At 43.1% G+C, this 15,398-nt stretch overlaps 2 protein-coding genes across 8 annotated transcripts in view; one reads left to right on the forward strand and one right to left on the reverse strand.

Annotated features, from left to right (window-relative positions):
* Positions 1-3,617: 3,617 nt before the first annotated feature.
* The window catches only part of NR2C2 (nuclear receptor subfamily 2 group C member 2), a 36,665-nt gene continuing 24,884 nt past the window's right edge, over positions 3,618-15,398 (forward strand). The window contains exons 1-6 of one of the 6 annotated variants that reach the window (XM_038149078.1): positions 3,618-3,983; positions 4,199-4,316; positions 5,438-5,651; positions 7,100-7,183; positions 8,441-8,540; positions 14,995-15,105. In XM_038149078.1, the coding sequence (XP_038005006.1) occupies positions 15,034-15,105 (72 nt within the window). In that variant the 5' untranslated portion in view covers positions 3,618-3,983; positions 4,199-4,316; positions 5,438-5,651; ... (1 more) ...; positions 8,441-8,540; positions 14,995-15,033. Of the gene's footprint in view, positions 3,984-4,198; positions 4,317-5,437; positions 5,652-7,099; positions 7,184-8,440; positions 8,541-12,437; positions 12,659-14,994; positions 15,106-15,398 lie in introns of all 6 variants that reach the window. The other 5 variants (XM_038149079.1, XM_038149076.1, XM_038149080.1 and 2 more) reach the window with 5 other exon arrangements.
* On the reverse strand, positions 4,187-5,430 carry LOC119706020 (atherin-like). 2 transcript variants are annotated; one of them, XM_038149082.1, is made up of 2 exons: positions 4,520-5,430; positions 4,187-4,327 (listed from the first exon to the last, which is right to left on the reverse strand). In XM_038149082.1, the coding sequence occupies exon 1, from the start codon at positions 5,119-5,121 to the stop codon at positions 4,531-4,533; it is 591 nt and encodes a 196-aa protein (XP_038005010.1). In that variant the 5' UTR covers positions 5,122-5,430; the 3' UTR covers positions 4,187-4,327; positions 4,520-4,530. The 2 variants fall into 2 exon arrangements, with proteins under 2 accessions (XP_038005010.1, XP_038005011.1); XM_038149083.1 differs by having other exon boundaries at positions 4,190-4,330.

A 15,398-nucleotide genomic window follows, 5' to 3' on the forward strand; every position in this document is an offset into this window, starting at 1 on the left:
AGACCTCCCACTTGATGGAGGTCACCAGCTTCCCTCTGCACTGCCCAGCCATGTACAAACCCAAATGAAAGGCATTAGAGCTCATACTTTAAAAATCATCTGCTAACACTTAAAAGAGAGATTTAAATTGAATGTGGCATTAACAAGACCAAACAGTTCTGTTAAAACCTTGTCAGTCACTTGTAATTGTTGAGTTCTTTTATACTAAGTATTGGCTCTTCTCTGACAATTTACCTTGAAAGTTCCCAGAAAAAAATAAGCAACTGAAATGAGAACTTTATAAAAACCCCAAACAACTGAGCTCTACAGTACCACTTATCCCAAACATTCAAAACACATGAAAAACCTCAAACCCTAATTATATTTTATACTACATGGCATGCACCGAGTTTTGATGCCTCTTTGTCTATTAGGTACTTTTACTGCAACCACCTTGGCCAGAGAGAGAGCTTTGGCCTCTTCCAGCCCACATGTTCTCTCTAGAGGTCCTCTCCTAGCACACCTAGAGCCTCTTTTCCTCCCCGCAAGTATGCGCATCTTACCTCTGTTCCATAGGGAATTTAGTCTGTTCCTCTGGGCAGGGAATAATTTCCACAGGGTCTCTTCCCTTCTTTTTGCATGGCAGCTTTGTAGCTGCCTCATTTTTTCCTCTGAGACAACTCTCCTACTTAATGGGAGGAGCTAAAACGTCCTTGTTACCAACAGGTGCGTTTGAAACTGACCACCACTAAAAGGCTTGTTACCAACAGGTGCGTTTGAAACTGACCACCACTAAAATCCTGTTATCAGCAGGTGCGTTTGAAACTGACCATCACTAAAATCCTTTCTCAGCTAAGGCTGGGAGCAGTTCACTCTTTCCGGGCAGAAACTGCGGCCTGAGGAGTAGGCCTCCTCGGGCCAGCCCGTGCTCCGTCAGGAAAGCAGCCCGTTGTCCCGTGAGGAGGGCAGCTCCCTGGGGAGAGCAGCCCGTTGTCCCGTGAGGAGGGCAGCTCCCTGGGGAGAGCAGCCCGTTGTCCCGTGAGGAGGGCAGCTCCCTGGGGAGAGCAGCCCGTTGTCCCGTGAGGAGGGCAGCTCCCTGGGGAGAGCAGCCCGTTGTCCCGTGAGGAGGGCAGCTCCCTGAGGAAGGGCAGCCCGTTGTCCCGTGAGGAGGGCAGCTCCCTGGGGAAGGGCAGCCCGTTGTCCCGTGAGGAGGGCAGCTCCCTGAGGAAGGGCAGCCCGTTGTCCCGTGAGGAGGGCAGCTCCCTGGGGAGAGCAGCCCGTTGTCCCGTGAGGAGGGCAGCTCCCTGGGGAGAGCAGCCCGTTGTCCCGTGAGGAGGGCAGCTCCCTGAGGAAGGGCAGCCCGTTGTCCCGTGAGGAGGGCAGCTCCCTGAGGAAGGGCAGCCCGTTGTCCCGTGAGGAGGGCAGCTCCCTGGGGAGAGCAGCCCATTGTCCCTGAGGAGGGCAGCTCCCTGGGGAAGGGCAGCCCGTTGTCCCGTGAGGAGGGCAGCTCCCTGAGGAAGGGCAGCCCGTTGTCCCGTGAGGAGGGCAGCTCCCTGGGGAGAGCAGCCCGTTGTCCCGTGAGGAGGGCAGCTCCCTGGGGAGAGCAGCCCGTTGTCCCGTGAGGAGGGCAGCTCCCTGAGGAAGGGCAGCCCGTTGTCCCGTGAGGAGGGCAGCTCCCTGGGGAGAGCAGCCCATTGTCCCTGAGGAGGGCAGCTCCCTGGGGAGGGCAGCCCTCGGTGCAGCTCGCGCTCCGGGCAGGAATGCGGGATGAGGACAGGAGCCCTCCGTGAGGAGCAGAAGGGCAAGCAAGAGCTCATGTGTGCCGGCTAGAATCCCCCATACCCCGAGGGCCGGATGGGAGAGGGAGTGAAACTGCCCTGGGCAGAAAGCGGTGGCTAGAGAAGGTGGTATTTTGATGTTTGGTTTTCTCACCATCCACATCCCTTTTAACTGGCAGTTAGCTACCTTTCCCCCAAGTCTGCTGTGCCCACGACAGTAATTGTTAAGTGATCGCTCTGTCTTTATTTTGACCTGTGAGCTTTTTTATGTCATTTTCTCCCCATCCTGCTATAAAAGAGGAGGGGAAAGTGAGTGACTGGGTTATCATGTGGCTGCAATCCACAGTCAGCTCACCACTGTGTGGTAGATAGATGCAATTATTTCTTTTTTGCTGCCAGTGTAGTTATTAACCTTGACTTGTAGAGTAATCTGAATGTTCTTTGATGCTTTTCACCTCTGGCATCTTCTATTAATTTCTCTCCAGTCATAGCTATGGTCAAAAAGCAGTTTTTACTAACACTCCTTTATATATGTGTATATAAATTTAGAAAATTTCACCATTATCTAATACAATCTTGCTTATTAAATAAGTTAAGGGCATACACTGTAGTTCTACATTTCATTGAAATTGTTGCAAAAACCACAGTGAAATTTGTCACAATGTTAATGCAGCTTTCCTCAACCTTAGCATACGTGGTGGAGCTGTACAGCAAGTATGATTGCTCTCCACCAGAGCTCAAACTGCTGCAAAGCTTTCTTCTGGTGGCAGAAACAAGGAAGATGGAGGAGACAAACCTTCCTGCCTTCCAAACCTTTCCTCAACTTGCCCATCAGGAAACACTGAGGGGGAAAAGCAGCCATTCATATTTGGCTTTAGCATTTTCCATTTTTCCTTTCATTCAGTCACACTTTTATAGTATATTTTATGAAGTTAAAAGAAATATCTGCTTCTAAAGGTATGCACACGTCCATATTTTGAGAATTTGAAATTTCTTCATGTATTTAACATTATAATAGTAAACACCCAAGACATTTTTGAAATGTTTTCCTTTATTTGTGTATTGCAAACATATCTGCACGTCACATGCTTTACTAATTCCTGGTCTGTGAAAGTAAGGCTGTAATTTGTAGGTCTAGTACATTAATCATACCCTTACCCCAAAGAACCAGTTCTAAGAAAAAACTACAAAAAACCTTCCAAAGAAAAAAAAAATAATAACCCTCAGCATACATACTGCTGTTGACTATTCAGTCAACAGCACCTCTTGTTTCTGTGATTGTTGCATTCAACTGCTAGTCTTCCATATGCTTTCTTTCAGGTGTTATCTTATTCACCTAACTGCTCCTTAAATTAGCTTCTGTAAAAATTATTAGACTCAAGGGAAACCTACTAGAAGCATTAAGAACATTTTAATAGGAGTAGGTTAAGAAATAGCTAGTTATGACAGGGGGTGAACATCTGATAGCCTGTAAGAACACAAGCTTTGAAAGGTGGTAAACTCTTAAACCACCTCAGCTACACCCAACCCTGTTTCGTGCCTATCATTGTGTGTTTGAAGGCACAACATACCTCACTTACAGCCATAAGAGCCCTAATCAATAACATTGACTTTACAAAATTAAATAAAAACTCGACAGTCTGGCGGTGGCATTTGTGAGAGCTTGCTCAACTGTGAGCCCACCTTTGACTGCATCGTCAGCGAGAACCAAGATACACCTGGAACATCAATACCATCAGCGCACTGGACAGCCACCGCCAACCCGCTACCTCGGGCTTCCGGCTCCTGAGGAGCGTCCCGAGCGACAGGGACAAAGGCGGTGAACGTACCTCCCCCTCGCTGCCGCGGAGGCCCGCTTCCTCCCGCAGTCCCCCGGCCCGGCCGGAGCGGTGCCGGGCTCGGGAGGCCCAGGTAGCCCGGTAGCCCCTCCCCGCCGCCGGCCCCGCCCCGCGGGGGATGGAGGGGCCGCGGCCGGGCTGGCGCTGGAAGAGGAAGCGGGGACGCGCTACCGGGCGGCGGCGGCGGGGTCACGAACTCTGACCTGTCACAGGGCACGGCACACACAACAAAACACGCCCGACCCCAACACAGTCCCGGCCCCCTCCCCTCCGCGGGCCCCACAGCCCCTTGCAACCCCCGCGGGGGGAGGGAGGGCCGCTGCTGGGCACCGGCCTGCCCGGGCCCGGTCGGGTCGCCGCCACTGCACCTTTGGCGCCCATTCCTGAGGTAAAAATCATTTTTTAAAATTGAAGCGGTCTACTGGGTTTGTCTCGTGGGGGCCAGGACGAGGGAGGGGGCGCGGGGAGGCGGCAGAGGGCCCTACTCTGGACACCCCCGCGAGGGGAGGGGTGGGGTGACGGTGGGTTTAGGGGAGGGGGATTGCACGGCTCCCGTATTTGTCTGGTAAGCGAGCACCGGCCGTGGTCTGGCCTGGTCTACAGCTCCTGGAGAGAGAGGAAACGACCACTGTGGCGTGCTGGGTCGATCGGCGGGGCAGTCCCGTGCCGGAGCCGCTGGTTGCAGCGTGGGCCGGCTGAGGTCGGAGCTGGTCCGATCGCGGTGAGCAAAGTCTGCTGTCCAAGGGGTGTAGGGCGATGGTCGCGGAGATGACGAGCGCGGGACACACAGAGAGACAGAAGATGGAGTCTGAGCGGGCGGAGGCGGCGGCTTGAACCCGACCCTTTTACCTTTGCCACCGGGAGGGCGGAGGGGAGGGGGCGGCGGGTACTTTGCATACGGGGCTGAAACCGCCGCCATCTTACCGGCCGCTTCCTCACTGCCATGCCTGGGCCTCCTCTAGGCGGACGCAAGGCTGTACCGGAGGGGAGGGGAAGGGGCCTAATGGCGGCGGCAGCAGCCCCGCCTGGGCTCTGGCGGGCGGCCAGCGCCGCCATCTTGTGCTCAGTGAATCCCCGGGGGGCTTTTCCTCTGCTCGAGGGGCGGTACCGCCACTATTACAAGCGGGTGGTTCGGCCAATGGGCGATCTGCGGGCAGCGCTGCGCTTGTCGTGAGGTCATTGGTCGGGCCTGGGGGCGGGCCGGGGGCGTGGCTCGGCGGCGCGCGGCGGTGAGCTGCCGAAGGCCCTTCAGCAGCGGACGGGGCGTGGCGCAGCCAATGAGGGCGGGCGGCGCGCGCGGCGCAGCCAATGGGGGCGCGGCGGGCCCGGCGCGCTGCCCGCGCCGCTCGCGGCGCTCCTGCTCGGTCGCGGTGTCCGGGCGTGGGCCGCGCTCCTGCCCCGAGACGATGTACCGGAGACTGCCCGCACGGCCGGAGCCGCTCCCCGCCCGTCCCGCCCATGGCAGCCTGCTGGAGGCCGCTCCGTGGAGCCGAGTCGAGCTCACAGCGTAAAGAACCTCGTTTCATTAAGACAAAGGAACAAAGTTCAATAAGTTCGAATTCGGCCTTTTGCAATGTCTTGTCAGTAGGACCATACCCTTAGAACCTCTCAAGTGGAATTTATGACTTGCTTCTGAGGTTTCACTGCAGCTTAGGGAAAGATTAGAGATTCTACACTGTGTTTTGGACAGCGTATACTGAACTGGCTGCCACCCTATTATGCTGAAAATAATTTCCTGTTGCTCCAGGTGCCTCTTCCTAGTTTTTAAACTTCACCTCTTGTGTTGATTTGGGAGGTTTTGTTGTGGTTGCCTTACAAACTGTTGCTCGGGGCTTTTTCTAGGAAGCTGATTTTGCCTTCTGGGAGTTGACACCATTAAGAAGCTTGGCGTGGCTGTGTATGGTCTCTGTGCTGCAGCTGGATGTGATCAGATAGCCTCAGCTTAAGGTTCTTTTGTGAAGGTCGAAAGTACAAAAAGCCTTGGTGATAACACCAACAACAGCAAATCTTTTAGACTCATTCTACAGCACACCCTTGTGTTTTGTGTCTCAGAAAGGTACTGTTATGAACAAAGTATCTATCTGAAGGGCTTCTGTCATCATAAAGCACTGAGAAAATAGCATATTATGAGCGTATGATTATGCTTCTTGTGCGTCTTGCTGGAAAAAAAAAAAAAAAGGAAACACTGAATAGGAACCATTGAACAACTGAGAAACCATCCATAAGCTGAGTTTGGTGGAAGTGGTTCATAGTCTCAATCAACTGCAATACTCAATAAAATAATGACAAGCGGTTGGAGAACCTAGCATAAATACAGTTTCCATGGGGATGTCTCAAGTTTGATTATCCATTGTTACAAATAATCTATACTTGACATATACAAAATTACTTCCGCATTTGTCACAATATCAGTGAATCCATTTAATTTAATGAAATTTGACATATTTAACAATGTTAGCTTTGTAGAAGTTAATGGGTACTAGAGACATGCATACATTTTTCTGTTACCTGTGTTGCTATCGTTTGCTGTATTTTTAAATTTTATGTTAAATGACTGCTTTGCAATTTTAAGCAGAGGTTTCCAATGAAACATCTAATAAGCCAGCATTCAGGAATGCCTTTTTATTACCTATGCCTGAATCAGAATCTGAAGTCTAGTCCTGTAATTAGGAAGTCACAATTCAAAACTGAATGCATTAATTGGAAATCTTAATTAAATTTACCTTGGAAGAAATACACCCCTAATAATGATAATTAAAAATACATTGCAAGTGTTTTTTTGTTGTTTCTTTGTCTTTGTATTTCTTTGTATTTTTTTCTAAACCCTAAATTTGAAGGTGGAGTTACTTGGAATAGGATGAAATGATTCTGCAGTATTTTCTTCTCATTGTGAAAATAATATCACATTATAATAAAGAAATAGTTTAAATAATGGAAGATACATTTTAGATGTAACTGTTTATTTCCCTTATTGTGTAAGATTACTCTTAAGAATATGGAAGTACATGGTGGTTTGGCAGAACGACTCAATGAAATTTTATGCCGAGCAGCATTCTTAGCTTGCTGCTCCCTGGTTCAGCATGTGGTGTAGAAGCAGTTTAATGGCAAGGTTTCTCCTGCCTGAGCTGAGGAAAGTGCCTTTGAGATCTACGAATTCTGCAAGCTGCATTAGTACTTTGAAATTAGTCCTTTCTCATTTATGAAATTAACATCTCTTCTTTACAGCTTAAATAACGGACTGGAAAGAGTATATTAGAGGCATAATAAAGAATAACTGCACCTCAGCAGTTTGAACGGCATGGTTCCAGTATGCATGTCCCATATATGTATATGTGTGTGTATGTATGTGTGCACACACACACGTCAATGGCACCTCCTCTTATTTGCTAGATATTTCAAGCAGAATTGTAAATTTTCAAAAAGTCAGAGCAGAGCTTTCTTTAATACTAAGAAAAAACCCAAACTTTTGTGCCTGATGCAAGTTGCTGGCATCTTTCCAAACAGGTTCTCTAATGGTCTTGTTTCACCATGGCAACCAATATGGAGGTGCTGGCTCAGCAGGTAGTGGAGACTCAGCAGGTGGCTGAGGTGAGTGACAGATGATATCACAACAGTTGGTATATGAGATTTTGAAATTAAAAACTTATTAGGGAGTCCCTGCTGTTTACAATTAAGCATAAACAGAACAGAAGATCATTAAAGAAAAGTGCTGCTTTACACTTGGGGACAAGCATGAAACCAGTCCAACTGGGTCACGTTTTATTCACCCTACTTTGTGCCGGTGGCCCCCATATTAAGAGTGTAAGTAGAAAGTTCAACATGAGCTATAGAGAAACTTGGCTGTATTATAAATTGTTTAAAAATTAATAAAACAAAATTTCTTGTCATTTGATCATTAGATTGACCATTTGGGACACAGAAAGCTTCTGCACCTAATTGGAATTGTAATCTAGATCCACCACAGTGTTTGAAGCTACCTGTTTTACTTATGCGCTATACTGAATTTATAGCAAGGTGGTTAACTTAAATCCATTTTATATATTTTGTGCCTACACTTAAAAGAAAAAAAGCACAAAACCTACTTAAAGTGATATTAAGTGATGTCTTGATGCATATTCACTAACACTTGGATGTTCAACAGCTAAAAAGTTTAAATCAACTCATAAACACAAACTGCAAGTGTTCATGGCCATAGAAAATAATTTATCTCCCTCACTATGCAAGCTTCAGTCAAAAAATAAGCTAGATATTTTGTTTGATTAAAATTATTTGGTTTAGTATCCTTGAAGTTTACTGTGATTTTTTCATATGGTTACGTAATTAAGGGATTTAATAAATAATAAAGGGCAAATGGGCTGAGAGACATCTGTAGATAAGGCCACTTTTCAGACATTAGTGTGGAGTTTTCTTTCACCTATTGAGCTAAGATTACACCTGTATATTAAAAATATTTTTAGTTCAAGAAGAAGTCCTATAAAAGAAGAAAATATAAGTTTAATTCTGTTTTCAGAAGTGGATTTGAGACTCCCTACTTAGAAGTACATTTTTAAGAAAGAAATTTCATTCTTTTTAACAAAATGGCCAAGTAAGTGTCCTGAAAATAACATCTTGGAATAGTTTCAAAAAACTTCAGAAGTTTAACAGTGAAAAACAACAAGAAATTTTTCACTCTAATTTTCTGTACCAGGTATGAATTTGGCAAGCTGCATATTTTAAAAACTCTTCCAAATATACTTGGAAAGAGAAACCTGTAATGGAAAACTTTGTACTATTTTGGTAGAGGTTGGGTGCTGTAATAACATCTAAATCACATAAAATATGTGACATTTGTAATTCCTCGTGCAGGAAATGCACCGTGGTAACATAGTGTGATGGTTGTATCTTGCCACTGGAGAGATCGCTCCATCTCAAGAGTGTATGAAGCTCTGTGATTTCTTCCTGGCCGGTGGGTAAATAGAGGGCTTCATCTCTTTATAGTATTCAGCTGCTGCTTAAATGATATGCCTGTCCACTGCGTAACACCATGAAAACTTTGTTCATGGAAAACCAGTTGTAAGCAGCATTATCACGTTAGGAATTCATTAATACTATGACCGTGTTAATATTGAATTAATTTCTTTATGAATGGCTGGCTGCCTGCTATTTGTGTCTTCTGTCAGATAGTTTTTAATACAGGTAAATACATAATTAGTTTTCTTTAAATATGCTAAAATTCTATATTTGTACTCAACATATCTTAGAGAAAATGAATCAAAATTTTCACTGGCTTTAAAAAATGAGAGATTTTCAGAATATCATATTTTTTATCAATGAAAATTAAATGGAAGAAGAGGGTCATTGACGATGCACTGAATTTCAGGTTATGAACTGTGTGAGACAAGTTGCAACCGGAATAACCTAATGCAAATATCAGTAGCTTTACCTATAGCGCCATCACTTTTTCAACATAACTGCCACATATGTAGTGCATGGGTTTATTGAGAGCTGCGATGCCAAGCACCAAACCAGACTGTCATGCAAGTAGGCTACATTGTTTCTCTTTCTTGAGCAATAGTACATCAGTTTTTTCGTAAAATGGAGTGTTTCACAGAAGTTGCTGAGTGTGCTCCAGTGTTGCATGTATTTTTGTACTTACTCTATTTTTAGAACTTTTAAAAATTGTTCTTGTAATGGTTTCAAATTGTTTCACTGCTTTTGCTTCCTTGTGCTTTATATAGTGTTGCTTGTTTAATTTTTTTTCCAATTGCGCATTTCTGAACAGATTGGATGAGAGTTCCATTTTTAGTGTTTGAAGTCGCCATTACTTACAGTTCTTGAAACTGAAGAACAGAGAGCAGCTAGGGGATTCGGGGGGAATTTCACCAGTTTCTCCTCATCCTGAGCAGCTTTTGAAAAGCAGGAAAAATACTTAAGCCTTAATACAAAAATAAGTAATGCTGCTTGTCTGAAGTATTTATTTAGTACTGTCACTGTACAATATGCAAGTGGTCTAGGTGCAGTCCCAGCACCAACTTAGATCTGGTTTGAATACTGTTTAAGAAAAAACATGTTTGTTTTTAAAGTGGAGGTGCATTCCCTATGTAGCACCTGTGGCTTTAATGCAAAATTTAAAAAAGAGTTAAACAGAGCTGTTGTGGGCGGGGTGGGGGGGAGGAAGGGGAGGGAATGGGTGGTGGTGGAAATAAGGGCTATTTCGTATTTCTAACAGGAGCCCTGGTGTAACCAGGAATAATTTTTAGTAGTTGCTAAAACTGTCCTTGGACAGCTCTCTGGCAGCCACAAACTATTCCCGGTGCATCCTTTTTCCTGTCAGAGGCTTCAGGGAGAGAGTCACATGAGGTGACTCTGGAGCCCTGTGCTTCCTGGATCTTGTTTATGACAGCTGCATTTCTGGAGAGTTTTCAGTTGCTTTCAGTTCCCTCAGTGTCCTGATAGGAAACTATCAAAGTCTGGAGCCTTTTGGAAAGCATGTTTTCTCATGGAGCTCAAAAAATACTGTGTATCTTTGTCATATAAAATATTTTCTTGACCCTCTTCCGTTACCTCTGACATGTTACATCATAAGTAGTTCTGCAGTTCAGATTTTTGTCCCAATGAAGATAATGTGCTGGAAAAGGAGAGTGGTGGAAACACTGTTGTTCTGATGGAACAAGTTTTTACTTATTTTTTAGAATTAATGAAGTGTGGCATAAGACCCTTTATATTTTTTGCTATCATTGGCCACTTGCTCATTTCTGATGATTTTTCAAAGTGGAGTTTTGATGCAAAGTCTTCTTAACCAATTTTTGGTTCAAATACAGCTTTTCTCAAGTTCCTGTTAACGGTAAAAGACCTAGGCGTACCATGAGCCTGAGAGGTATCTCACAGAAAGTGCAAATGGGAGTCAGGAGATTGTATCTGGTTTAGGCAGTTGGGCAGCATTTGAACTGAAGACTGTTGCCAGATGTGGCATAACTGCTGGTATAATAGAAGTGTGGGGTGTTCCATAAGAGCTGATCTGAGATTTTCTTTAGCATGCAGATGTGCCAATTGCAGTTTCTTCCACGATTGTTGCCTTTTTATGTGCTATACAAGATCTCGCACTGGCATCCTATTAGGGCAGTTAAACTAGAGTTCTTCTAGCAGTGAATTCGACTTTTATTTGCCATCCTACAAAGGGCCACTTGGGAGTGGTCAGGAGAGCTAATTCCAAGGAGAATAATTGAAATGTTTTTCAGATGTGTTTAGATGTGTCTTACACCTGTGAAAGAAACATATTTGGATATACATTTTTGGTGAAAGCCTATTATTAATTTAATATCTAAAGATACTCATTAGGAAAAATATCTATGGAAAAATAAGTCTTTCTGATTTGATTTGAGTTGCAGGTGTAAAACTTGGTACCATATTTTTCATTGAAATTCCTCAGCTGTTTTATGGGTGTAGTTAAAAATATTTGGTCTGTGATTGCTAAATTATGCTTTAATTAATATAGGAAAGAAAATAGAAATTATTGTCTCTGTAATTGGTTTACACATAATGTATTCAAGCAATACAATTACTTTGGCTTTTACTGGAGTGAGTATAGAAAGAAAATGTTTTTCTGCTTAAGTTAGAAGAGATTAGAGGCTTTAAAAATTTCACTCTATGTGACCAATGGATTATTTCTTCAATTTATTTCTCAAATACTGCTTTTATAATCAGTGTGGGAGGGGGAAATAAGCTACAGAAAGTATTGAAAATTTGGTTAGTCAGGACAAATATTTATTATATCTGTACATATGCTCATACAAACACACATAGATGCATATGTACATGGGCAAATCAGTAAATTGCTGTATAAACACAACTATATGCCTATGAAGAAACCTTATTTATTTCTAATGACATAAAATAATGAAATGCACACACACACACACACATATATATATATATATATATATATATATACCCATCTACTGGAAGTTTAATATGACTTCAACTAAAATTTGAAACTGAAAAAAGTAGAAAAAATAAGGTAATTATACAATTATATATATTTATGTTTAAAAATAGAAAAATTATTAATACTTGAAACAGGAGAAACCAAATTTAATTTTGCCAGCCTTCAAAATGCACCTAATTGCCAAATACTTGGTTTTAGTTTAATGATGAAAAAGGTAGATGCATGTATCTTTATATTTCTTGAGCTTTGTGCAGATTTTATATGTCACTTAAGGCAAATTATTATTAATTTCTATAAACTTCAGCATATGAAATTATTGCTAGTAGTACTTACTGGTTTGAGAGCCCAAGCAATTTTATTCTAGATACAAATAATAATTTCTTCTAGACTAGATCACAGTTAGTTGACCTAGCATTTATGGTGTACCCCTGCTGTAAATATACTCTTGTAGGTAATTACAAATGAATACTATTTTTAGAGAGATGTACAATAGATGATTGTGTTTTCTGTCAAGTAAAGTGCTTAATTTCAATAGTAAGGATATTTCTGTGCTATGGAATCCTTGAAATTAGAAGAAAATACTAATGCTACTTAGATAACTAAGCTATTCATTTGCTGCAGAAACTTTTCTTGTGGAAGTTCACTGGATTTTGTTGTTTATTGTTGTTAATAAGTTTATTGTGGTAAAACCTGTCGAGTACAAAGTTACTTTCTCAAAACTTCATGTACCATAACTTTAACAAATTTAACTTTTGAAAATCTTAAAAATATCTTCTGTTTTCATCCATTTGTCAGCTTTCACTATAGCCTCATAAAAATGTTTTGTTGTGGAATGAATTTTTAGAGCTAAAGATGCTCTACAGGAAATCTGATGGATTTTCCTTTCAATTTTACTAATTTTAAATTTTTTTTCCCAAGTGAGATCACATGGCATTCACAAGACCAGGGGATCAGGCCCAGCTAGCTTGGATTTAGGAAAGGCAGGTCCTGGCTGACCAACCTGATCTCGTTTTATGATGAGGTGGCCCACCTTGTGGATGCAGTAAAGGCTGTGGGTGTGCCTACCTGTATTTCAGCAAAGCCTTTGATACTGTCTCCCGGCACTGTCCCAGGGAGGCTGCGGCCCATGACTTGGACAGGTGAGTCTTCCTGGGGTTAAGAACTGGCTGGGTGACTGGGGCCAGAGAGTGGTAGGGAGTGGTGCCACATCCACTCTTCAGTCACTAGTGGAGTTCCTTAGGGCTGTTTTGGGCCCAGTTCTCTTTAATATTTTTATGGATGAGCTGGATGAAGGGATTGAGGCCAGGGCAAACATTGTGAGGTTCAACAAGGCCATGAGTCCTGCTGTTGGATCACCACAACCCCACTCCAGGCTTTGGCAGGGTGGCTGGAAATCCACTCAATAGGAAAGTACCTGCAGGTGCTGGTCGACAGTGGCTGAATGTGAGCTGGGTGTGCTCAGGTCACACAAGAAGGCCAGTGGCATCCTGGCTTGGATCAAGAACAGCATGGCCAGCAGGACCAGGGTTGCTGGCCTGACTGTTGCTCGGTACTGGCCTCTGGTGATGCCCCACCTCAAATTTTGGGGTCAGTTCTGGGCCCTGCAGTGCAAGAAAGATATTGAGGGGCTGAAGCGTGTCCAGAAAAGAGCAAAGGAGCTTGAAGAGTCTGGAGAGTCAGTCATTGAGGGGTGGCTGAGGGAGCTGGGTTTGTTAGGCCTGGAGAAAAGAAGGCTCAGGGGGGACCTTTTCAATTTCTACAACTCCCTGACAGGAGGGTAGAGTCAGGTGGGGGACAAAAAGAAATGGCTTCAAATTGTGCCACTTGGGGTTCAGGTTAAACATACTTTGCAAACTCAGAAAATGACGTGGCTATTCAGTTCCAAAATGCTTAAAGAATTTCCATGCAGGTACCTTATGTCTGTCTGTCTGTCTTTCTCCTTGAACAATACAGAAGAATAGACTATTCTTTTTTTCCAAGCTGCCTGCAGTACATTGTGGTGTAAGGTCTGAAGATGCATCAATGAAAGGCTGAGGATTCTACAGCTGCACAACTGTAAAACAATTTTAAAAGACCTTCTTGCTCTAATTTAGATCTTTTAAAGGGCACATAGATTTGTTAATAATTTGCCATGGAAGACCAGATCATCAATTAAATGTGTCCTCTAAGAGTCTGGATTTTTGGGAGTCTTTTTTTCTCACCTAGGTATCTTGTTTTCTGCAGCTGAAAACTTTGAATCATCCAATAATTAGAAGACACCTCTTATTTCTACATCTCTCCTGTCTGTTTTCCTCATTTAGTGTGCAACTTTTGTGACCTGTATTAAAGATAATTGGAGATTGTATGTTTAATTTAGATTACACTTTTACAGTATGTAGAACTACTTATGGTACAGGCAATAGGGGAGTAAATGGTATGGTTTCATTAAGTCTTGTGTATTTTAATACCTCTGCTTCCCCAAAGAGACTGTCGTTCATGTTTCTTGCTATCCAAACTGTTTTTTCTTTATGTCATAAATTAACTTTTCTGTATATTAAACAAAGATTTTTCAAATCAAGCTGAAATTGAAACTGTCCTGTTGTCCAGCTGTAAAAATTCTGATACAATTCCAAGATTGTTTAGAAGAGGATTTGATAAAAACAGCTTGTGACCATCCTAGTTTTGGACGCGTTACTGCAGATACCAGGTTCATAGAATGGTTTGGGTTGGATGAGACCTTCAGGATTGTCTAGTCCAACTCCCTGCCACAGGCAGGGACACCTTCCGCTATCCCAGGATGCTCCAAGCCCTGTCCAGTCCAGCCTTGGACACTTCCAGGGATCCAGGGACAGCCACAGCTTCTCTGGGCACCCTGTACCAGGGCCTCACCACCCTCCCAGGGAAGAAATTCTTCCCAATCTAAATGTTATCATCCATGTTTAATTCAACATTTAATATTTTTGCTCTGAAAATGGCTTTGCAAGGGATGTTTTTTGGGCTAAATATTCAGAACTAAATTTGCATTATATTTTGGTAGTCTAGAAAGGTATGGAATAGGACAGGAAACAATAGTATTCAGAAGCAGTGTGAAAGTTTATCTCTGTCATTCAAAAGCACTTTGAAATTATAAAAAGGAGAACTACTTAGCATTTTACTTACAGAATAAAAAAATGTGACAAGTGTATAATTGAAAGTTGATAAAAGTATTTCTGCATGTCAGTAAGCTAAAGGATCATACAGTACTTACCCAGTGATTAATTTGAGCAGAGGGGTGGTGGTAGTGGTGGTATGGTTTTGTCAGGTTCACTCCATTTCCAGAAAAAGAAAATATTCTGATAATTCATTGAAAGCCAATCCAAGTTGGTTAAATGACTGTAACCTTTCCAGTAAATTTAGATTCTAAACTGTAGGGCTATCTGATCTTTTATAAATATAGGTATTTTAAAAAGTGTTCAATACCTTAACATTGAATTAAAATTCTCTATGTTATTTACAGGTGCCGACTGTTCAGACTTCGCTATCTGAATCTCCAGTGATGACCAGCCCTTCCCAGCGTATCCAGATAATTTCCACAGACTCCTCTGTAGCTTCACCACAACGCATTCAGGTAAAAATCCAGTAATTAACCAACTATCATATATTTTCTTTTTTTATTCTCCTTCTACTTAGCTTTATACAAAAGCATGCTAAAGACTATGGAATACTTCCTTTAAGTCTTGTGAGATTAGGTAATTTTTAGTGAAAACTGAAATTCTTTTTCCCCTCAGTATTGGTGCTGACTAAATGGCTGTATATAATAGTTAGCCAGTGAGGAGCATCAACACAGGTTTAACCTTGCCTACACAAGCAAATCTCCTGAGCCCTGGCCACAGCAAAGGGTGAGATATTGTCAACAGAAAT

Source organism: Motacilla alba, chromosome 12 (assembly GCF_015832195.1).
Source record: "Motacilla alba alba isolate MOTALB_02 chromosome 12, Motacilla_alba_V1.0_pri, whole genome shotgun sequence".
In the NCBI taxonomy this organism is placed as follows: domain Eukaryota; kingdom Metazoa; phylum Chordata; class Aves; order Passeriformes; family Motacillidae; genus Motacilla; species Motacilla alba.